We start from the raw sequence: 24056 nt of genomic DNA on the forward strand, positions 1-24056 counted from the left end.
TTCATCATGCTGAGAAGCAGAATACCTTGGCCAACAGAGTGTGCTGCCATGTGGCTGTGCCACTTCCAGCACCTGAATTAGTATAAACGCCTACTCAGGAATGCATTTTGCCTTATAAATTACTCTTAATTCCGTGGGTTCCAGTGGAATCGATTGCCAGGCTAACAAGGAAGAAAGACTGAGATACTGCATAAGCGTCATCACTGCTTATGATCTCACTCAAGAGCATTTTGCTTAAAGCTTCAGACATTTAACCCGAGACCCCAGAGACCAAATGTGGAAGGTGAGTTGTCACAGCCCTGGAGCAGGTCACCAGCACCACACACGGCAGGCTGCATTGACAGGGTGTGCTGTGCAGCTCCAGCACGTGGCCAGGACCAGCTTCCACCGTACACCGACTGTGATGAGTAGAGAGGGTGGTACTGGAGCTGCTGGCAACGGTGGCAGAGCGAGGACTTGGTGGTGACCTCTGCATTCCCAAATCTTCAAGAGCTGGGCAGGTTGGCACGCACGGCAGGCTGCGTTGCAGAGGGAGTGCTGTGCAGCTCCAGCACGTGGCCAGGACCAGCTTCCACCGTACATCGACTGTGATGAGTAGAGAGGGTCTGCTTATGATCTCACTCAAGAGCATTTTGCTTAAAGCTTCAGACATTTAACCCGAGACCCCAGAGACCAAATGTGGAAGGTGAGTTGTCACAGCCCTGGAGCAGGTCACCAGCACCACACACGGCAGGCTGCATTGACAGGGTGTGCTGTGCAGCTCCAGCACGTGGCCAGGACCAGCTTCCACCGTACACCGACTGTGATGAGTAGAGAGGGTGGTACTGGAGCTGCTGGCAACGGTGGCAGAGCGAGGACTTGGTGGTGACCTCTGCATTCCCAAATCTTCAAGAGCTGGGCAGGTTGGAAGCAGCTCTTCCACGTTCTCTGTGTTTGGGACTTCTCACGGGTCTAAAGCAATCTGGCAGGTTTTTATTCTGACAGAAGCAGACCGTTTCCTCCACTCCTTACTCTGGATGTTCTCTATGTTTGGGACTTCTCACAGGTCTAAAGCAATCTGGCAGGTTTTTTATTCTGACAGAGGCAGACCGTTTCCTCCACTCCTTACTCTGGAGTCTGGGCTGCTCACTCCTCCTTTAGTAGCCACAGGATTGTCTGATGTCAACGGCCTTCATTAGTGTCTCAGAAAATAGCGATTTTTAAATGATAATCCCAAATGCTTGACGTCAGTTTGTATTTATGCTTTAGTCAATTTAGGAGCTAAAGACACTTAAGTATCTGGTGATGCTGTTTGTTTATACTGTTGTGTGGCATGCTGTCCTGCTTTGATGCTATAATGAAGGAGGAGGAGAAGGAAATACAAGCAATTTGCTCTTTAATAAAAATAAGTAAACATGTGCAGTTGAGACAATATTTATTAAATATACGAGTTGAGATATCCATAGTGCTTGTAGGTTTCTGGTCTTTCAAACATGGGACATTTTCCAATGCAGAATTTGTGTGGTTAGTTCCTTTTGCAACATATCTATATTGATACTTCAGTATGGTTCTTTACCTGGTGTTTTGGGGATGAGAATAACAGCATTTGCCTTTCTTTTTCAGTTTTTGCTATCCCTAAGTGCTTTTCACAAACAAATAAAATAATTCTCATTTCAGGCCTTGAAGTAGGTTGGGATTAACCCCTACCAGCACTGCCCAGGAGCAGATGGAAATGTCCTGAGAGCTCCCAGGCCATTTCAGGCCTGGAAAAAGGAGTTTAACATTTTAACCTGTTCACCAAGTTTCCAGATTTGAGGAGTGAATTAATAAAGTTCCAAGCAAGTTGGGGAACTGTGTAAGTGCTACCTAGTGTCTACCATCTGAAGCTGTCCTAGATAAGGTTTTGTGCATCATCGCATCACTCCATCTGCCTAAGTCAAAGCCAGCACAAGAAGGGACTGTCAGAGCTGATAGGCAGCACGGTTCTGTCTGATACAAAATAGGACTGATTTCCCTCTGTTTGCTACATAATCCCATCTCCATCAGTAGAGTACTTTTGGGTAAATATTGCTAGGGGCAACAAGCCATGTTAGAGGTTAAACTGAGGTGACCATCTGCTCTATCAGCTCGTGCTGTTGCAGTTACTGCAGAGCTTATCTGTGTTGCTGCTTCTGTTGTCAGACCACTCGTGATGCCACAGTTCTTCCTATTGCTTCTGTTTCTCCATCAGCTCCTTTGGTAACCTGGCTCTCTCCGTGCCTTGCCTCCACTGCAAGTCCATGCCACGTTCACAGGTACCTTAAGCCTCCTGTCTGAGCCCCACCTTTGCCAATTTAACACAAATGGGCTGATTGCTGATGAGCTGTAGCTTCCATTAAAGCCTGCAACAGCTGCAGCGTTCAGTGCTTTGGAAGCTCAAAGCAGAAAATATTTCACACTCTTGCCTTCAGGCACAAGTATAGCAGCAACTTCGCAATTATTGTGCAGTGCCTTTGCTGCAACATCCACACAATGGTACATCATAGACTTTCAGGACTAAATTCAGCAAAGAGCTTCTCTGGTTTCAGTGTATGTGGAATAATACATAATTTCAACTGATCCTTCATATAAGTGCATATACACATCACAAGTGTGTGTCTTTAGATGCATAAACTTAGCAGGTGGCCTCCATGCTGTGCCACCAATTGCATCATAACTTCTACTGGCAAGGAAGAGCCACCACCTGCTTAGATGCCAACAGCAGTCTGGGCCCACTCACTGCCACTTTCTTCAGTTTATAAGATTCAGAGAAGATCCAAAATGAAGCTCTGCAAACCCATGAAGCAGGTTAAGGTCTGAGCTGACAGCTCGGGACCTCGCAAGCTGTGTGCGTGCTCCAGTGCGTGGGAAGCCCCTCCGTCTGATCTGGCAAGGGGTCAAAGCCGCTTATTGACGAGTGCTCAGCTCAGAGAGGTGGGTTAGGCCCACATTTTTCCAATGTGTTTTTTACGTAAGTTTTTTAAACTCAGATTAACGTCTAAGGCTAACATGCCATACTTGCTCCATCTTGGAAAAAAAGGGGGAGTTACTGCCTTGGGAGCCTTCTGATGTCTTCACTAGGGTTTGCCTTCCCCTCTGTCTGCACCCTCTTATTGCTAAGGAGAGCAGTGTGTACCCAGCTTGAGTCAGACACATCCACTCCCCTTCCTCAGCAAAGGCATCCACCGAAAGTACTCCCTCCCACCCAGGCTGCCCTGCTCATCCTCGGCGTCCTGTTCTGCTGCTGCTCCATCTGTTGGCCACTGGTGCCTGTCTGCCATCTCTAATCTCAGTCACGCTGCAAATTCTCCAGGCCAGGACTTGTCTTTTTGTTGTAACATTGATGTGAGCCTGTCTCCAACAGGGTCTGTAAGTGCTATTGTACCATAGTAAGCATTAAAGTCTCTTGAAGCCTTTGGAGAGAAGAGTAAACATCTCAGCTCTGTTCCACTAACAAAACAGCCTGGCCAGAATGTCCATGTGGCACTTCTGTTGCCTCTTGCTGTCCAACCTTGTCTCCCAGCATCACACAGGAAGGCAAACCCCTGCTGATGACCTGAGCACGCCAGCAGCACCAGCGGAGGGGAGCACGGCTGGTGGCACACTAGGAGCCTCCTCCCTTGGACTCCTCTGCAGATGACACACGGGTGTCCATGTTAGCTGGCTGCTGGCATGCTCTAGCTAAACAAATTTTTAGCATTATTGGACAGTCATCTGGCTCTTCAGCAGAGGCTGGCTGGAGTTAGCATGGTGATTATATTTTGTTTGACAAATGTGCTGACAAAGCACAGCTGCCCTTTGATCTCCCAGTAAAGGCAGCATGGCCCCCAGCACCATGCTTGGTGGGGCTTCGCGTTGTATGACTGCTGAAGGCAGCATGAACATCTCCAAACGCCCAGCATAGGCTACGGTCGTCCTGGCTACTAGTCTCCAGGCAAGAGCCAGGCATGTACCCAGCATGACGCTGGTGGTGAAGGTGGTGTTGCCACTGTACTGTGCCCCAGCAAGGCTGCCTGTGACCTTACAGCTGTACACAAAGCCAACCAAAAGCCTGGCCTTGGCTGCCACCATCTATGGTCCATTAAACCCTATTTCTCTGCTCTATCTTCCATCACCTCAGTCCTGTTCTTCCTCTCCGCCTCACCAACTGCCTCCTGGCAAGGTCTTATTGCATGTTAGGGCTTTGGGGTTCATCTCAGCTTCCCGGTTTGGACCGGGCAACTTAATCCTTGCCACTTGACAACCTTTCCTTGGCCAGGGTTCCACAACAACGTCATCTCCAGCTCTTCACTGTCACCTTCTTATGGCCTCTCTGTTGTCCTTCCTCCTCCTCAGGAATCCCAGCTCAGCTCAGCTATGTCTGCCATCTGGGTGTTTTCATCCAGTTACTCAGCTTTTACTGCTGTCTCCTCCTCACATCTCAGACCTCTGCCTCCCTCCTAGCTTGCCACCATCTCTCCACACCTGCATTTTTCTCAGCTTCTCTGGCATCTCTTCCTGAATGAGATACCAGCGACTCAAACCACCCATAGCCAAAGCAGACTTCTGCTCCCCTTTTGCTTCTCACTTTCCCTGCTCTCGTCCTTTCTCCCTGGCAGACACATCACAAATGGGGGAGGCGAAGACATCTTTGACCTTTTCTCCTGCTCTTCATCATTTGCCTGGCCTTTATGTCTTACCACCTCGTCCCCATCCCTGAGGTCTCCCTGCTGGGCTGGTGCTGGTGTTCCATATGCCTGTTTCCCTTTACTCATCCCGTACACAAGATGTTTTCTTCATCTGACCTGCAAGAACATACCCTTCTGTCCATGCCAGTCTGTCTCGCCAGCCCTACAAAACGCAGCAAATGAAATCGTCTGCGTATCTGTTTCACATATTTTTGAGTGAGCGAGATACTAATCCCTGCATAGTGAAAGGGTCCTAGGTACAAAAGGGGAAACAAGGACACCAGCACCAGCATGAAAGGGAGAACTGGGGGATGGGGAAACGGAGAGCAAGGGCAGGGCAGATGTCAAGGAGGCGACTTTACACTGTTGAAAAAAAATGCAGAAAACTGAAAGAACAGCAGATCAAAGTATCACTGACCAGCCACATCAATGCTCTTTCCATCCTAGTTCTACATTTAAGCTCTCACTTTTCCCTGCTCCCTGCACCTATGTCTTCAAAGCAGAGACCACGTCCTCCAACTGCCTCAAAAATTGTACACAGAAATTTAAAAAAGCAGCAGACCCCCCTTCTCTCTGTGTCTTCCTTGATAACAAGACACCTCTCCTTCCCTTTCGCCCCAGCGGGAAAGCTGTCCTTTTCTCTGTCTTCCTTGATAACAAGACACCTCTCCTTCCCTTTCGCCCCAGCGGGAAAGCTGATCTGTGGGACTGATCCTTTTCTGACACAGCCCTCCCCGGCCTCCCCGCCGAATGCTCCGCCTGAGCTCCTGTCCCTCTGGGAGCAGGAGAGCTCTCCCCGGATCCCCCAGCACAGCTGACACCCTGTGTGGGTCCCCGTGGGCGAAGGATTTGCGTGCGATGCCGTTACAGTGACCTCCCGAAACTGGGCTCCGTTTCCCATCTGCCGTGTGCTAGTGCCTTCCCAGGGCACAAAAGCAGGTGAAATGGCTGTTGGATGCCACAGAAACCTCTCAGGCTGCAGCCGCGGTAAAATATCCCTCCTTAAAGCAATACAGAGAGATCCTTTTGTGTGCAAGTGCTCCTTGCAGATCGGGTCGGGGGTTTTATTGCCCTTTAAAGGATTCTGCAGAGGAGATTGGACAGTGGCGTCCCAGTCATATTTTAACACAATGCAGACAGCAGATGCTTCAAGAAGATTATATTTCTTCATGTACACTGGGTCTCCAGGGAGATTACACATTTGGGGTCAAGGGCTTTAGGGGCCTGGCTCTACGGCCCCGCAGGGGGATTTTTCTGTTTCCAGCAAAAAAATATCTGTAAAGCACAGGGCGTTCTGCCAAGCCCTCTGCATGGAGTCAGCAGGAAATGCTGCTCCCAAGAGAGGTTTTACCTATGGCTCTGTCAGGGATAGCTTTTATTATAATAATAGCAGTTGATCAAATACCTCGCGGGGCTGCAACACCTTGCAGCTTGAGTATCAGAGCTGAGCCTGAGCAGAGGAGCTTACTCATTCGACTGTAAAAAGCTTGTTCACGTGGGGGAAAACCGCCTCCCCCTGTAAAGGCAGGCAGAAATGGGCAGTTTGTAACACTATGGTGTTTTTGAAATGCAGTTATCTTGGCCACGGCAATCATCAGCTGGCCAGCACAGAAGACCTTGCAAGGGAGAGAATTATGTCCAAAGATGCAATAAACCCCTTCACGGGGTCCTCACTATACACAATGACAAGCCAGAGATGATCTGGGGTTTTACAAGCCAGAGATGTAATGGGGTCTTACAAAGAAGCTGCCTCCTTCTGCTCCCAACCCTGCACAACTGTTAATTTCTCTGCTTTACATATTGAAGGATTAAGACTGAGCAAGCCCTGCTAGAATGGAAATTTTCAATTCCACGAGTTTTAGGAATCCCAACCTTGCCACTCTAGAATGCAGTCCTGCCAATATCACGAAGTATCAGTAAAATTGAAGCACAGCTACAGGCACTGCAGGGTGGCAGCACACCCAGCCACCGTGCTCAGAAGCCATTGGAGCCCCCTCCAGCACCCTCCTGGGGCAGTGCAGGCAGGGGGTGCCTCCCCAGGCTCCGCTGGCCAGGGATGTCGGACTGTCCCAGCAATGCCAGGCTCTCCGGGAGTGCAAGTGCAGCCTCCCTGCTTGCAAGGCAAAAGCACACACCAGCACAGACACGGGCCTTCCCACTCCAGTTCCTGAAAAAAAAAAAAAAAAAGAAAAAAGTAGCATCCTTGGTCCAAAATAATTTCTCTGTTGTTCTGTGTCTTATCAAGTCACCCACAGCTCCCAGGCTCAGTGCAAAATGCTGCTAGGTCACAAAGGGAATGGTTTATGCTCACTGGATGCTGAAATAAGTAACACCACTGGGTGACAACCAAGGGGAACACGGACCTCACTTATTACTAAATCCTTCCTCAGACAAAGCTCCTTCGAATTTCCACGAGTGTTTTCCTGAGGAAGAAGCAAACATTAATCAAGGAAACCAGGATTTACCTCAAGTGCTAAAATCTGCACAAGGAGCTGGTTTTAGCAGGTGCCCCCCAAAAGGCTGCAGAGCCATATGGGGCATCAGTTTAGATTCACACTGCAGCTGGCCTTCAAACACGAACTGCCCCACCATGTTCCCCTCACCCCCATTCCCAGAGCTTAATGGTGCCAGGAACAGTGAGTGTCAGGAAGCGTTTGTGCGGTTGAATGTAGAAACTATGGTTAGACAAAGATCACACAAGAGGCTGCGCATATATTAAAGAGCCCTTAAAGTGATGTTACAAATAGCCCTGATTTCTCTCTTTACCCTGCAAGCAGCTGCCACGTGCTGTAGTGCCCTCGTAGGGGAGTAAATTTGGCAAGGATAAAAGGATGGTTTAGGATGTGTTTTCCTGGCACCCTGCCCACCCCCTTGCTAGGGATCAGCAGCACTGCAGTAGCCAGCCCCGGGGGACTGGGGGTTCAGGACATCACTGTGACATCTCCCAGAGGAACAAGGAGTCTGTGAGGCTTCTCTGAGCTCCCCCAGTCAGGAAACCAGATAGAAACGCCCCGTTTGGCCATGACGCTTGGATCTACATCTAACCTTTGTCAGGCTTGGAAGTAAATGAGTTTCTGAGGGATATACCTGGAGCACAGTTATGCAGTTATAGAAGCAAGGCAATAATAAATGTCATTTTACTCAAGTCATCAGTCCTCCCTCCTTGGTGTATATGGACAATGTCTTGCTCTTCTTGGACTCCCTCAATACACACAGTTTTGTGGCTGACGTGGTGGCAGCAATTTCCTTTTATCTCCGTATTTTGAACAGGCAGCAGAGGGAACAGAGGCACTGGTAAGCTCAGCAAGTTAGCAGTGGGGAGAAGAGACTGGGGGAATTCATGCCCGTCCCAACCTATTTTTTTCCATTGCTTTTAAAAGATGTAGTTTTTTATGTTATGTGTTGACTTCAGTTGTTGACAGACTGCATGAAAAGAGCCAATGTGTTACTCTGGGCATTTTTGGCAGATCTGTAGGAAAGCTATCCAGTTAAGATCAGCAGCTAACCCACAACAAAGCTTAATCTCCAGCCAAAAGCTTAATCCAACAGAAACCAAACATCTGCCCTCCTCGGGCACTCTGGGATGGAGACAGAGGTCTTGGCTTCTGGGGTGGCTCCAGAATTGTTCTTCTTCTTCTGACTCCTCCCTGATGGCAAAGCAGGGCATGTGCACTCGCGCTGTGGTTTAGGTAAGAGACTGCGGCGCGGGGTGGCAGATGCCAGACTCTCAGAATTACAGCTACAAAACCTCAGGCTGAACCATACGTAGATCCAGTACAAATAACAGTATCCCTCCCATGCCCTGTAAAACCTTCTGCTATTTCTGGCCTTTGTCTCCCAGTGTCTCTTTTCATACACAGCAGATTGAGACCATTATCCCTGGAAAAAGAGTGTGCACACTGCTTTTTTTTTTTTCACTGTATCTCATTCCTGACCTCTGCTGCTTTTTTACTATTCTAGTCCTGCTTTATAATAGGAAATTGAAAGCCCAAAGATTTTCTTCACATCTGACATTCATTCATCCTCCCAGCTTCTTCTTTTTCTCCCTGTCAGATTAAAGGCAGAAAGAAACAGTTGAAACTGTGTGTTTATGGTCCATATTTTTAATAAAAAAAAAAAACCCAATTCTGTTCTTAGTCTTGCTTTGCGTAACTTTACTCATTTCACTGACCTTATTCTGGATCCTCACCAATGTAAAAAGGAAGTTGGGTGATATATTTAAAGAGTATTTGTTTTAAACATAACATTGAGATTTAGGACAAACAAGTCCCATGCTCATCTTCCCATTTCCCAGCCCTGATGGCGTGTCTACATTCCTGATCTTATTATTCAAGCACAGATATTTGGAAAGTGACCACAGATTTAGAGTGACTGAAGTTTTACCAGTTTGGGACATCTCTGTCCTGATTTTCTTCAGATGGCTCCAGTTAAAAGCATGGCAGCTGCGTACCCCTGGGGCTGAAAGTATTTTAAGCTGGAAGCCCTAAAATCAAGCCAGCTCAAATCAGAGGCTTTTAGAAATCATTTGACCTTCACATGTGAGTTGGTGAGTCCTCGCTGAGAGGTGATGAAAACAGGCAGCTCCCAGTGGAAGCTGAAGGAGAGCCAGCCGAATTAAACGCTCGGTACCATCCGGCTGTTGAGTCACACAGCCCAGGGTACACCTGCCCCCGTGGATGCCCTGACAGCACAGCTACCAAAGGCAGTGATGAATGCAGGGGGGCTCCATCTCCCGTCAGCTCAGAGGCACCTTTCCTTACGCCGCACTTCATTTTGCAAGGCTGGGAGTGTTCTCATTTCACGCCCTTTCCCTCTCGGGTGTGAAAACCCCCGAGGTTTGGGAAAAATATGCCTCCAGTGACTGGAATGGATTGGATTGGAGTGTGGTGCTTCCTGCAGATTTATAAGCCTATATCCTAAAGACCACTGAAACAAAAGTTCAGTTATCAGACAATTAACAGGACCTCGGTTCAGCAAACCAGCTAATCGTGCATTCAGCTTCTTGCCGTACAAATGTTCTATTTTACTTCAATTAAGTATAAGCTTAATTTGCCGCACAGTTCATTTAATATAATATGCTGTAGTGATTTAAAAAATAGCTATGAATCTGTAAAATCAATTTGTCACGGGTAGTCAGTGTAGGGTGAGGATAACGTGATCATAGCTATGGCATCATGCCCAAACAGTGAATGGCAGACATGCCTGCCTGGGTGCTCTGTAGTAATTGAGTTTGCAGTAGCAGAGTCCTGGGGTGATATTTGAATATATCATTGCTGTCTGCTCATCCCAGGAAAATGGATAAGAAGCATCGTGCTTCAAGGTAAAAAATAATCACCACAGAATTAATTTGATGTCTTCTTTCCTCTGTGGGTAAATTCTTCTATAATTATCCACTTGGAGATCTCCGGCATCTTTTTGCTAACACTGCTAAGACACAGGATGCTGGGTCTCTGGTTTGAACTTGTTTGAGACTGCTGAGTTCCTTGTAGGTGGTTTGTGAGAATGAGTAACATTCAATTGCAGGGCATGAAGATGTCTCATCCCTTCAAGGCCAGGCAGAAAACTTTATGGCACAAACAGTGCTGTAGTGGGAGTGGGGACCTTCCTCTGCTTTCTCTGCCCAGGTTTTGGTGGTTTCTTCTCTCTTCCACACCACTCAGCCACCTTTGGAAACAGTGTAGCAACGTCTTCTGGGAAGGATGATGAGAACATCTGGAACAGTTTCCTTTGTAGTCTCAGCCATAGGGATCTCATTCATCACTTCAAAAAGAAGTAGAATGAAAAGCACGCAAGAGCCAAAAGCTCTGGACTGAAATGATTCATGGAATGAGATGTTCCAGGCTTTGTTTGCTTGCTGGTTTGTGTGTTTGTTGTTTGAAGTAAGAGCCACTGGGCTCAGTTCAGCTGCTGGGTTATCAGAGCAATTAATCTGTAACTTCACAAAGTGAAGACTTCTTTTCCCAAAACCAAAAACTTTCACTGCCATTACTGATTTGGAATGTGCTCCTCAGATGGTGTGCTGAACTAAAATAGTCACATCAGGGTTTTTTTTTGACATTGTGTGTGAATGAATCTGTCTTTTTTTCAGGGGTATCCCCACTTCTGGCAACTGCACAGAGATGAGTGTCTGGGACCTACCCTTCTCTGCTGGTGTTTTCCAAGCAAAAAAGCTCATCTCTCAAAAAAGACCACTGGCTCCCCTTGTCTCATTTCTCCAGTGAAGAACCCTGTGGATGGGCTGTACCTGAAAGCAGCAGATGTCCTACCATAACTGCTAAAAGCAGGCACCATCAGCACTAATTTCATGGTGTCTGACTCTGTGTGTGATGATACAGGGTGTGCAGTGCTCTTTCTCTGCTGGTCACTGTGAGGTGCTTGGATTTTTCCAGTCCAATGGCAGGTTCTCAGCAGAGGCTGGCTGCTGTGAGGGATCACAGGGTGACGTGCTGGGTGTGCACGTCCCCAGGGAACTGGGCTGATCAAAGGGGAACCACTGAACTACTGAGTTTGCTTCCATAGCTGGTCACAGTGAAACAGATCTGCTTCCTAGGACAAAAGTCTAAATATAGCTCACGTTTCTGAGTAATAGGGTATGTTGCAGATTTTCCCCTGCTTTAGCAACAAAAAGCTGCAGTGGGGACCTAAGGAATTAAGTGAGATAGTATCTGCTTCCTGCAATGCTCCTAAGGGCCTACTGCTGTGATATTTGTCATTCCTTGGTCTACCTCAGCATCCCAAGGAAAGCTAAAGGAAATTTTGTGTCGAGAATGGGAAGGCCGTCTGGACTGTGCCTTGAGCAACCTGGTCTAGTAGAAGGCCCATGGCAGGAAGGCTGGAACTAGATGATCTTTAACGTGCCTTGAGCAACCTGCTCTAGTAGGAGGTGTTCCTGCCCATGGCAGGAGGGCTGGAACTAGATGATCTTTAAGGTCCCTCCCAACCCAACTCATTCTGTGATTCTATGACTCTATGATTGCAGACATCACTAGATGAAAGGCAGGAGGAGGCTTGTTTTATGTAGGGTAAAATGGGTTTAGCACGTACGCATAAAGATCTGCTCTGGTTACAACAGCTCCACATTGATTATTATCCTGTCACTCTGCCAGGCCATGGCCTTCTCATCTACCAGAACCTTACAGAAATATAAAAAGCCCAAAGACTTGAATGACTCCTGCTGTCCCTTTAACCAGAAAAAGCTAAATGAAGTAGGAAGCTGATCTTGGAAGGCAATCTGCTTAGATGAGTACAGGCTAAAAGTGGAATAATCCCTGAGGTCTCTCATTTTGTTTGCTGTAATTTGGTCAGAAAGCAAATGCAGCTGAATTTTTCAAAGCTGTGATGTGCAGGTGGGTCTGTCCTTCTGCCCGCAATAGCAGCGAAGGTGGCTAGTCTGCTGTTCTGTAAAAAGGGTAGGAGGTACAGATGCTCTCTTTCAAAAACTCTACATTGCTGCTGAGTATTTCTGAAATGCTTTTGGGGGTGATGGATAATTCTGAATCCCCAGAAGCATGTGTGAAGAGGTAGAAAACAGAGAAATGACTTCTGCCTGTCCTGAGAGAAAAGCTGCTTTTTCCTGGGTGTAAATGTGTGTGGTCAGACAGGTCCTCACTAATACCTGAGGAGGATTCATTATAATTGGATTTAATCCTTCCTGAGCAGAAGAAAAAGGTTAATTGCCTGGGGAGAAGCATTTATCTCACCCACAGACTGTTCAGAGGACCAAGGGATGGGGAGAATCACTCAAATGGGAAGATGGGCTATTTTTTTAGAGGTCTGTTGTTCTTCCTCAGTTTATTATAGCCAACCATAACAGCGAGGTTGTGCTGAGCAGCTTGTAGAAACAACACAGAGATGGCTTCCTTTCCCTCTGCCCTGGCCCTGGAGCAGATGCAGCTAGGAGTGTCTCAAGTGAAGTGGCTTTCCTAAAGCTGTGCTGGTATGTACGGCATGGAAAATAAAGCATTTTTTAACCAGGGTGCAGGCCTCCTTGTGAGATCCTTTAAGTCCCCTTTTTTTGAGATGGGGGGAACCTCAAGGGGTTGAAAGTAAATCTCCATCTCCTTTGGGGAGAGAGCAACCCAGAGAATACTTCATTGGAGGTTCCTTTCTTTAGTGTTATTGAGCAACATCTTGGGACCTTAATCCCAGGAAAGCACGGCCTATAATCGCTTTCCAGTCTCAGGAGCACACGGGTGGGGTTTTTTTTAAAGCATGTGGTAAGTATCAAGTAGATAACCCCAAGGAATAAGAATATATTAGACTAATTAGATGCTAGTCAGCAAGCAGAGGGTGGGGGAATTGCACTGAATATCTGGATTACTCTTGTGAGTCAGAGTTGTTGCTGTATTCTTACGGAGTGAACTCTTTTGGGGAGACACTTTCACAGGGGCAGGTGAACACTGCTAATTTTAAGGCAAGAATTGATAGCTGGAAAACAGTAATAAACCCGAGGACTGTAGTAAGTATCAGTGAGCTGCTGCTGCTATCTTAGTAAGTAAGTGAATTATCTGAAATGTTCCAGACTGTGAAACTGTTACCTGAAGATGCTCACAAAAGGCTGTCTTGGGTTTGAGGCAGAAACTTTTCTGTGCCATTAGCTTTTCAGTTCTGGAGGCTTGCAGAATTACTTAACTCCCGAGTATTTACTTGGATAAGAAAAGAACTGAGAAGTATTTCATCCTGTGCCCTTCAAATCAGACTCTGGCCCTTTTGGCTTGCCCCTTAGCAAGCTAATCACCATTCCCTTTTCTATTGTAATTGGTGTGTTTGATGTTGGAGCACTCTGCTTCTATGAGATTTCATTTGTTGTTGCTGTTACGCTTTGCCTTTCTGCAAGTCTTGCTCCAGTGCTACTAGTTTAAAGGACCTTCTTAAATTAATGTGGTGAAGCTCAGCTCTTACAAAGTAATCATCTCAGCTTTATTAATCCCTTCTCATTATGAGTTCCAGGGGCAGCTAAAGGCTTAAGAGTACAGCAGTACAGCAGCTCTCTGCTGTGTCACACCAGACGCATAAGTCTATTGGGCCAGCGCTACTTACTCTGTTTACAGTCTAAATAGGTAAAACCAAAACTGAGAAGAAAAACAGATACCCTGTCATTTAAGGGACTTGACCGAGGTCACAGAGCAGAGCTGGCTGCAGAGTGTCCCGAATCCCTAGTGACTACTCTCCTAGTCAAACATATGGAAGCTGTGGAGCTGCCTGCTGTGTCGCTGCTCGAGAATTTGATGGCGACTAGGCGTATGTGAACACTTCTCTGGTTATCCTCTAGATAGATAATACTAACTTTCTCAGTTACACAAAGAAGATGCATAAGTATTTGCCTGTTCCACTCTGTGACAGTGCCCTCCTGTTCCCACTGAAACTAAACTGCAGTTACACAAAGAAGATGCATAACTATTTGCCTGTTCCACTCTGTGACAGTTATACTACGATCATGCCCTCCTGTTCCCACTGAAACTAAACTGCAGCAATAGACATCCTTTCCCCTCACTCAGACAGCTTTTCTCAATTGTGACTTAAACTGAATTCTCCAGTCAACTTTTAAAGGCAAACTACACTAGGAGGAGCTCTTCCTCCATTTCATTTCTTCTCTCCCTGCTCAGCTGACTGTTCACTAAAGCTCGGAGTTGCTTTCATATGGGCTGCTTACTCCCTGTCCAGCTTCCTCAATCCTCTGCACTTTTCTGGGCATGAGAGCTCCCCTCAGGGTATGAATGAAACACTAATTCCACTGACCCTTTTTGATACTATGGGCATTTCATGACAGTCAGCTTCTTGCAATGTTTCTCCTGTTTGCTGGTTTGGCTGAAGGATCCACTGTACTATTTCTTTTTCAGCACAGAAAAAAACCCAGCCATGCAGTTCCCATGCACAGGCCTTCAGTAAATGTCCCAGGTAACATTGGGACATTTTTCCTTCAGTTAGGTGAATTTCTAGAACTGAAAAGATTATGCAGACAACATATATAAAATATTAACTTCAGTACTTTCTCGTATAAGCTAGAGTGAGTTGGAAGACTCACCCTACAGATATTTGTGAAGTCACATCAAGCAAGTGCAGAGGAGGGCAACAAAGCTGGTGAAGGGCCTGGAGAACAAATCGTATGAAGAGCGATTGAAGGAGCTGGGACTGTTTAGTTTGAGGAAGAGGAGACCGAGGGGCGACCTCATCACTCTCTATAACTACTTGAAAGGACATTATAGAGAGGTTGGTGCTGGTCTCTTCTCCCTGGTAATTAGTGATAGAATAAGAGGGAATGGATTCAAGCTACAACAGGGTAGGTTTAAAATGAACATTAGGAAAGAGTTTTTCGTAGAAGAGTAGTCAGTCATTGGAACAGGCTGCCCAGGGAGGTGGTTGAGTCACCATCCTTGGATGAGTTTAAGAGTCTATGAGTTTATGAGTCTATGAGTCTTAGGAGTTTAGATGTGGTGTTGGGGAATATGGTGTAGAGAACTTTGTAGAGTAGGGTAGATTGTTGGATTCGATGATCCCAGGGGTCTTTTCCAACCTAAATGATTCTATGATTCTATATTCGATGACTGATTCTCCGTTACATTCACATTACAGGGTAATAGCTTCTCCAGTCAGAAAGCATTTCTCCCAGAGCTGGCAGCAGACAAGATATTTGTAAGCCCTCAATCTGAAGACTAGAGGAAGCATTCCAAGTATTCAACAAAGGGATGCTTAGAACCCTGAATGCTGAAGGACTTCCAAGTTCTGTGGATGCTTTATGCACAAAGGGCAGTAACAATTCTTAGGGAAAAGCATGGAAGCTCTGCGAAAGGCAAACCCCGAGGCCGCCCGCAGTGAGGTTTCCCTCCTGGAGCTCACAGACACTCTCCCCCTCCACAGCCTGGCCCCGCGGCCCCCGACTCCAGGGCAGCGCTCACGTTCACGAGCAGGGATAAATAACCCCTCGTCCCCTCCTTGCTCCTAAAGCTGGAAGGGCGCTACCCGGGGGGCACACTGGGGTCATAAGTGGCCGCAGGGCCCTCACTGGGGAGCAGCCCCGGGGATGACCCCAGCCGCCATCACCGGACGGCTCCCGCCTTCCCAGCCGCCCCCGGGAACCACCGCTCCCGGCACGCCCTGCGCGCCACCGACCTTCATGGGCGCAGGGAATTGGTGGCAGCGGAGCCAATCACGGGCGCAGACCTTGCCCGCCGGTCCCGCCCCGTCGGGCCCGACGCGGGGAAGCTTTGAAAAAATTCTCAGGTGCGCGGGGATCGTTCGCCTCCCTCCTCCCCGGGCGGGCGGGTTCGGTAGATCCCCGCAGCAGCGAGGCTGGCTTGTGGCGGAAGAAGGGTGTGGGTTCCTGGGCTAGGGCTCCGGCTGCGGGCGCAGCGGCGGGTGTCGGAGCGATGGGGCGGGCGGGCGGGCGGGCGCTTGAGTCACCTGGGCGCCGCCGCGCAGCCCCCGCTGCCCCCTCAGGTGCCGGGGCCGTAAGTTCATTTTCTCATTCCAGGCATCCCGGGTCCTCCCGCAGCACCGCCGGCACCCGGTGTGGGTCCGTGCCACCGCACCATTGTGGTTCTCCCCTCACGGGTGTCCTTGTGGCACACGCACACACGCGCACACACGCGCGCGCACACACACACCCCGCCCCTCCCCTCCCGTGTCCCCGGGTCGCTCCAGGCAGGACCTCACTCACCGGAGGCCTCGGTTGCGCGCGGGGGCGGAGCGTGCCGGTTGTGTGAGAGCCGGTGCTCGGTGGGGCTGGCGGCTTGGGAGGGCACCGAGCTCCTCACACGGTTCATTTGCCCCCTCCTGCCTTAAAGAGGGTTTTGGAGAGGGGTCAGTAAAGTTTCCGCTTTGTGCAGACGCGGAAGTTGTAGAAATTTCACCTTATTTAAAGCCATTGTTATTTTGCCTAAACTTCTGGCTAAGTAAATAGTGGGAGTATTGCCCAATAATATGTGTGAAATAGCTATGGGCTTGAACAAAGGTGTAGATCAGGAGAACAGGTGTGCTTTAGGCTGTACCGAGCTGAACACTGTCTGCTGGAGCTTTGGTCAGTAGAATGGAACAATAAGAAAAGAGAAGGGGGGGGGGTTAAATGCAAATAGCTGGGGGCTAAGGGGAGAAGGATTTATAGTGGTAGGATAGTTTTCCCTGCCACGTAAAATATTCTTAAGGCCCATCTGAAATAATCAGATACTCTTCAAGCAGGAGTCTCAGTAAATACAATTTGCTTAAGTGACTGAATACACCACAATTGTTGTGGCTTTGGTCCAGTGGTATTTTTGTTTGCTTTTAGAACAAAATAAATATTTACATTGTAGTTTTCATGTGCTTAGTTTTGGCCTCTGGTTTCTTTCACACTGTTGGCTAAATTGAAGAGCTCTTTACTAACTGTGTTTGTTTCATAAATTGTTACAAAGAACATAACGAGATGGGTTTGACTGGTTTGACCATCTTGAGTCCTGCATGCTAAATGGTGTCTCCAGCCCTGCAGTCTTCCTGGGGCCTTCCTACACTTCCAACATCTGTCATGGATCCTGGGTCACCAGAATGGAGTGTCGCATTCTAGGATCTATATACTTATGTACAGTATGTTCTGGTGCTATATACTTACTGTGATTACTGTTTGCGTTTAGGCATCCAATGATAAGTATTTATTTCTAAGTGCAGTAGAGCGTGAGGAATTCTTGTTCAGTTCACCACTGAGTAATTTTCAGCTTTCTTATGTCCCAGAAACCTCTGTCCTATAAGCATTGCTGACTCTTCTCTTCTTACTGGCAGTATCTCATATACAGTCAAATATGAGGAGATATAATTTTACATAACTGCTTTTAGAGTGGTAGTGTAATTTAATGTGACATAGACTTACATGGGAAGTCTATGTCACATTAAATTATATATATACACACACTTTCCTCTTCTTTAGCAAGGAGTGAGTGTAATTGTCTGCATAATCATGTTCCAAGCATCTTTCAAAATTTTTTTTTTTGTTTGCCTTATAGCCTGGGGATCATGGCTGCTAAGAAATTGAGAAGAGCAAGGTTGTCTCAGGAGCTGTGTGAAAGGCTGAGTCGCCATCAGATCACTACCTGCCAGGTGAAAGTGCTGTTTTATGTGTGTGTGGGGTGGGTTGTTTTTTTGTGTGTGTGTTTTAATGCATTTACTGCGTACTTTTTTGTAGTTTAATTTATAGGGAGCTTTACTTTCTATAAAGTAGAGGGGATTTCAGGCTCTGTTTGGCCTGCTGCCTTCTGAAAAAAAATATCTAGCTTTAAAAGGCTTGATACCTACCTAAAACATTTAAATTTGTCTGTACTTACTACCTTCCCTTCTAAAGAACCTTAAGATGCTTTATTTTAGCAGGGGTGGCCAGCTACTAAATGGAGTAAGACAATCATTTCACAAAAGCACATTTATACTCCATAACCTAGTGTGTGAACGTGCTGTGAGGCTGTGCTGTCAGTTATGGGTTGGTTGAGAAGTACGTTCCGAAGTTGTTCTTATGAATGCTCACCTAAAGAGAACTCAGAGGCCCTGTGTATTTCAGCAGCATGCATGATAAATACAGGCGCTAGCCCTAGGACTGCAATCTAAAAGACATGATGTAATTTGAATGTTTTTTAGGTAGGTAGAGACTTTTGTGGGCCAAAAGGTGTTACCTTGTTGCAATTCCATTACACGGTTCTTGAAGAGTTGATCCTTTGACTCCATGTCCTTTAAAATATGAGTAAAATTTTCTTTAGTATACTGATATCAGAGCAAGGTAGGAGAGGTATAGCATCATAGTGTGGCACAGTTGGTAAACCTGTGGAATCTCTATTAGTTGTGTATAAATTCCGTCAGTTTAGTCCACAGTCTTGATTTCTAGCTTGAGCTCTCTGAACTGTTCTGTCATTTTTCAGGACTTTTTATGTCTTTCCTTCTTGGAGCTAATGAAAGTGACGGGGCAGAGCTACTATGATGTACAGAAGCTTCTTTGTAAAGTCAGCCGGGCTTGTGCTCCCAAAATGCAGACAGTAAGTACGCTTGTGTTCATTCTGTTTCCCGTACAATGTCTGGGGGAAAAGCTAAACGATGTCACTCATGTTCTTACCTGGGAGCTTTGTGATGTCTCAGTTAATTGCACAATTAAATAATACTTTTATTTTTAAATTTAGATCTCTGAGGCACTTTAGTTTGATGCAGTGACTTTTGTTAGGCATTATAGAGATTGTTCAGATCTGCAAAATCAGCTCTCAGTGCAATAAATACGGCATTTTGTCTTGCAATCTAGCACATAAAAATTGCTTCTAGTTTTGACCCTGCAACTAAAAAGAAAAAAAAATAAAGTGTTGTTTAGTACAAGCAAAGAATAAGAATTTAAGTATAAATTGGTTTTAGACATAAAATTGGTGCAAAGAATGAAGTGATCCTGAAAATAACTTCTTGAGGATTCTTTCCATCCATGTAAATGAGCTATAGTGTGGTTTAGGCTACAGGTAACCTATCTGGGGAGAGTGCAAGAAGGAAACAGATGTTAACTGCAATGCAGTGGCTGGATTCTGTTTTCTTTTTTTGAATTCAGGTGAAAAGATGTCAAAAGTGGTGTCTTGTTTAGAACAAAGAGGACATGGACAGTTCTGACCTCTGTCAATTCAGCCTGATTTTTTTCCTGAAAAAAAGAAGCCATGTCAAAGTTTATTATGTGTAATTGGCATAGTAAGTGTAGCAGTAACTCTGTGAAACTTTAAGTTCACAAACCTACTGTGTTAAAGTTAATGATATGCAGAGTTAATATGGCTTATGCGAATGGATTAAAAGCTAGCTAATTCCTAGTTTTCCATCAACAACTGTTAATAACCATCAATAAATTGAATATAGATGGACATTTTAAGTAGGGTTCTAGAATTTACTTTTGCCTGTCACCCACACATCACTATTCAATCAAATTTCTGGAATAAAATAAGTCTTTGCCAAGAAGCTTGGCAGATAGTGAAGATTGTCAGACAGCAGTTGTCAAGGACTGTTAATACAGAGCCAGATGACCAAATATGTAAATGAGTGAGATACAGAGCTGTAGTTCCACAAGCAGATGATGTTGGCTACTTTTAAGGGTTGATTGAATCTTTGCAAACACAAGATTTCAAATGGACTTGAGGTCAGAGTGACTGATAAAATGTCACAACTGATGTAGCAAGAAAGTTTGACAATATCTTTGAGTAAATAGAAAATTTAAAAAATTAGATAGTAGGAGTTATAAATAAGGGGAAAATATTGTCCAGATACGGCACTGGAAACACTGGCAGCAAAACTTAAGAGCATGCCAAGATACACAGTAAAACTCTTTCAATTTCTGGAAAACCTGCCTTGCAGTATGAAGTACAGAGTGAAGCCTACTGAGCTAATCAGAGAGGAAGTTAGTTAAGGGGTAACTGGATCACATTATACACTGAGTAGAAAAAGATAATTATGTTAGAGGTCTCTAGAGTGTAGCTGAACAAGATCCAGTGTCTGGAAGGTAAATTAAAAAATAAATCCCTGAAATGGGAAGCAGTAAGAAAATCTTGAGAAACTAACATAGGTTACCATTGGAAAAGATTCATTCTCTTGAACTCTGATTGAACAATTCAGTTACGAAGTTCAACATGTGCTTCCATAGTACACCATACTCCCACCAGACTGTCTTAAGGCTGGGATAAATCTGATGGCTGTATTTCTCTCAGGCATTGAGAAAATCAGATTTTTCTGGAGTGGTCAATTATGGCAGGTTATAGTGATATGCTGTGACAGGGCTTTGAGAATCTCTATTGTTGGGCCAGGAGTCTGAATCTTCTGGGAATTCTTAACTAGAGCAACAACCATTAGATCTTGGACTGTTACTTTTAAAATCAAACTTCTGATGTTCAGAATGTTCAGTGGTTGAGGCACGTGGCAGTTTTAGCAGGTGTCCACAAGGTGCGAGCAAGACCCATTACGGTTTCCTGATCAGCATTTGTATTTGCTGTTTCTTCTTTGTCTGGTTTAAATTGATTCCCCAAATGAAAATACTTCTTACAAACTAGAATTCTGATCATGGGGCAGTTCCTCTAGTCAGTGGAGGAGCTAGGATTTCAACTGTTTTCAGTTCTGTATCTGTCCTGTCTTCTCGACTAGTCTTCTTCACAAAAGTGGAAAATTATAAATGGCTGCAGGGTCAGCCCAGGCTTGTTCAAAGACTTGGGAATCTTTATCAAGCCTTTCCTTGAAACCAGGTAATTTCAAATTGGTAATGAACGTCGGCCAGGGAGTTCTTGGGTTTATGTTTCATCTGAGTGTTCTGCATTGGTCACTAACCATACATAGAGTGTTTCCTTATTTAAAAGTTGGATTTTTACGGGTTGAAAGCAAGCCATGCTGAATAGGAGCAGAGAAAACCTTCAAAACACTATTTAAGGCTTATTATCATTAAATACTGTGGTGAGGGAGGTAGAACAAACTTTTAAATTTACTCTGTGAGCTACACATGGGATACAAATGCGAGGAAGGGTGATGAGCTAAGAAAGGACTATAGCTGAAGATAAGAATACTTTGCTCATCGGCATGTTTTATGTCATTCCAGATTGATGAAAGCAAATGCAAGAAGTTTGTTATTTCCATTAACCAGTAAAAAGGTGTTTTCTGATTCGTGTGTTTTGTTTTTTCTCCTCCTTTTGTAGGCTTATGAAATGAAACTGAGGAAATCTGTCAATCCCTCTTCAGCCTTTTTATCCACCACGCTGCATGGTTTGGATGAAGTCTTGCATGGTGGAGTACCCTGTGGATCCCTCACAGAGGTAACTTATTTAACATATTTTACTACAGTTGGACACCTAGAAGTCAAAAGTCACAGATAGGTTGGACTGTATCGTGTCAGATGTGCTTTAAACGCAAAATACACAAAAAATCTGGATCAGAAGTGTGGTTTTTTTCATTGGTAGAGACTGTGCATTTTTTGGGTGGGCTTTTTTTCTTCCTCCACGATGCCAGGTAAGTAAGAAAATGAAGCAATTAAAAAATGTGGTGACCCCATTTTCCTTTAAAAAAGTGAAAATTTTCCCAGGAAATTTTGGAGAAGTGTTGGCTGGATTTTACAGTGGGAAGGTTGCAGTATGGTTTCATGGTCAGAGCACATGGTGCTGAATCAGGGGCCTGTCCTTTTAATACTGCCTCACTCTGACTTTACCAAGTCATTAGTTTTTATGAAGGTACAATAAGCAATTAGGACAAAAGTGTGAAGCGTATAGTCATGAGAATGATTTACAGACCTTTTATATATAAATGTAACTAATTTATGCAATAAATATGAAATATATTATTTTTTAAAAATACTATAGTTAAGGTCTGCGTTATATGTGCATACATTGCAACACTACAAATTGCACATCTGTCTATCTGTAACTGTCACACTCTGGCTTTTGGATGCGGTGCTACTTCTTTACTTAGAATTTTCTTTTAAGAGCAAGGGACAACTTAATCTTCTAGTACCTGGATTTCTGTATGGCCTCGCAGAAAGTGGTAACTGCTTGCTTAGTTTCTATAATCTGGAAAGACGGGATTTGTGTGGATGCTTGTAGGAGTCACTGAGTATTATAAAAATACACAGATGCAATCTCTGGCTTAGGAATTTGCTGAGCTACAAATGGAAATGAAGAAACGTATATATTGGAGGGAGTATCAATATATGTGTGCCCTGTTCTTATGTTATTGCCCCAACCATCTGTTGTTGTCCATTGGTAGAGGCAGAATCCAGAGCTAGATGGACCTTGGTTTTATGCAGTGTGACTGTACTTGCTGCCTTAAAGTTCTGAGTTCAGCTGTGCACTTGAAATGAGTGGAAAAATATATAATGTGCCTCATGCTCTGAATTTACACAGGTTGAAACCTTTTTTTTTCCTTAAACACTTTAACAATCCTTACCAAGTGGTTTTCTTTGTCTGCTGTGGCAACTTGCCATAGCAGAGGAGCAGAAGTGAGAAGTCAAGAAAAAGCTTATGATGAGGAAAATAGATTTTTTTTTTCCTACACTCTATAATCAAACCAGATTGGTTTCGATCTGAGATATAAATCACTTATGAAATCTGGTAGTGACTTAAAACATACTGGTGTTTAGACATGGAGTTCAGACTATAAAAGTTTCTGCTCTAATAAACTCTTACATGATGAGGAAATATTACTTTTTGAAGATTCTGAGTATTTCTTTATATATATGATTTATAGGAATCTACACCATTCAGGTCTTCATAAATCTGTTTAAGAATGCATCCATGAATTTACATTGATCTGTCAGAATTAATTTTTTCATATTAAGTCCTAGCTTTGTTACCAATTGACTATAAAAAATTGAAATCGAAGAACTTAAGATTAGTACTACTAGTCTTTAAATTCTGGGAGAAAAGACTTGCTAAATTCTGCTTCATTGAAGGAGGAAGAACTGTTCTTATAAGTAGCAGTGAGGTATGGAGGGTCCTGGTGTTGTAACTCTTCTGCTGTCGAAGGAGATGAGTACCTTCAGGAGGAGATGAGTCTTTGGTTTCTAAAACTATTGTTCTCACCAAAGCACTGGCTGCACTAGGTGTAGTTTGACCCCTTTTCTTTTGGATACTGTTCACGCAGTCAAGTGGCAAAATAGCACAGTCTGTGTTTGAAAAGAAATGATGCTCACTTGTGGCTGGGATCTGGCTTCCCAGTATTTCCATCTGGTCCACTAATATTTTCTCAGTGGAGATGAAGAATGGCTATTCACATACTGCTTAAACTTCTGAATTGTGCTTCTTTAGTTGAAATGTAGAGTCACTGCTGCACAGGGAGGAGAAAAGTAGAAGAGGAATGTGTCTTTTCTTGTGATATGTTGACTTTAACATGTCCTTGAGCCTGTGACTGGGTCATGAATGGTGCCCAAAACAAAGGATGTTGCCCTTCTATAGGTCAATGCAGATAACCAAGTCTGTTTTGCCCCCTCTGTCCTGTAGCTTGGCAGTTTTAAGTAAAAGATGGCTGGAGTGTGAAAGTTTACATTAGGGATCCTGGAGTATTTTTTTCTTAATTGGAAAAAAAAAAAAAGAGATGTGATCCTTTGGATTGGAACAGCCACACAGTTAATTTACAAGGCCTGCTGATAACAATGTTGTGAATGTTTGTCTTTTTTCTTAGTCCTAAGCGTAGCTATAATTCAGCTCTTAGTGCAGTCTGTCCTACGGGTTCTTCCCTGGAGACCAGATAGAATGGCTCTGGAGCACTGATAGACTTTAAGCTGCTGGTTATCACGTTCTTGGGATGACTCCAGAGGGTGATGGGGGAAAAGCAGTGGTTGACATGTTGGGAGTTTTGCTGTAGTTTAACTAATCTTTGACTTCGGCATTTTGTGGGGTTTTTTAATTTTTTCTATTATTTGAAAGGAAGTTCTGCAAGCAGTTGATATCAAAACATGGA

At 45.0% G+C, this 24056-nt stretch overlaps 1 protein-coding gene across 1 annotated transcript in view; it reads left to right on the forward strand.

Moving 5' to 3' along the window:
• The first annotated feature begins 15007 nt into the window (after positions 1-15007).
• RAD51B (RAD51 paralog B) overlaps positions 15008-24056 on the forward strand; it is a 392703-nt gene continuing 383654 nt past the window's right edge. The window contains exons 1-4 of the mRNA XM_014942065.1: positions 15008-15884; positions 17633-17726; positions 18533-18646; positions 21305-21421. Of these exons, the coding sequence (XP_014797551.1) occupies positions 15685-15884; positions 17633-17726; positions 18533-18646; positions 21305-21421 (525 nt within the window). The 5' untranslated portion in view covers positions 15008-15684. The remainder of the gene's footprint in view (positions 15885-17632; positions 17727-18532; positions 18647-21304; positions 21422-24056) is intronic.

The sequence above is a fragment of the Calidris pugnax genome, unplaced genomic scaffold (assembly GCF_001431845.1).
Source record: "Calidris pugnax isolate Ruff unplaced genomic scaffold, ASM143184v1 scaffold56, whole genome shotgun sequence".
Lineage (NCBI taxonomy): Eukaryota > Metazoa > Chordata > Aves > Charadriiformes > Scolopacidae > Calidris > Calidris pugnax.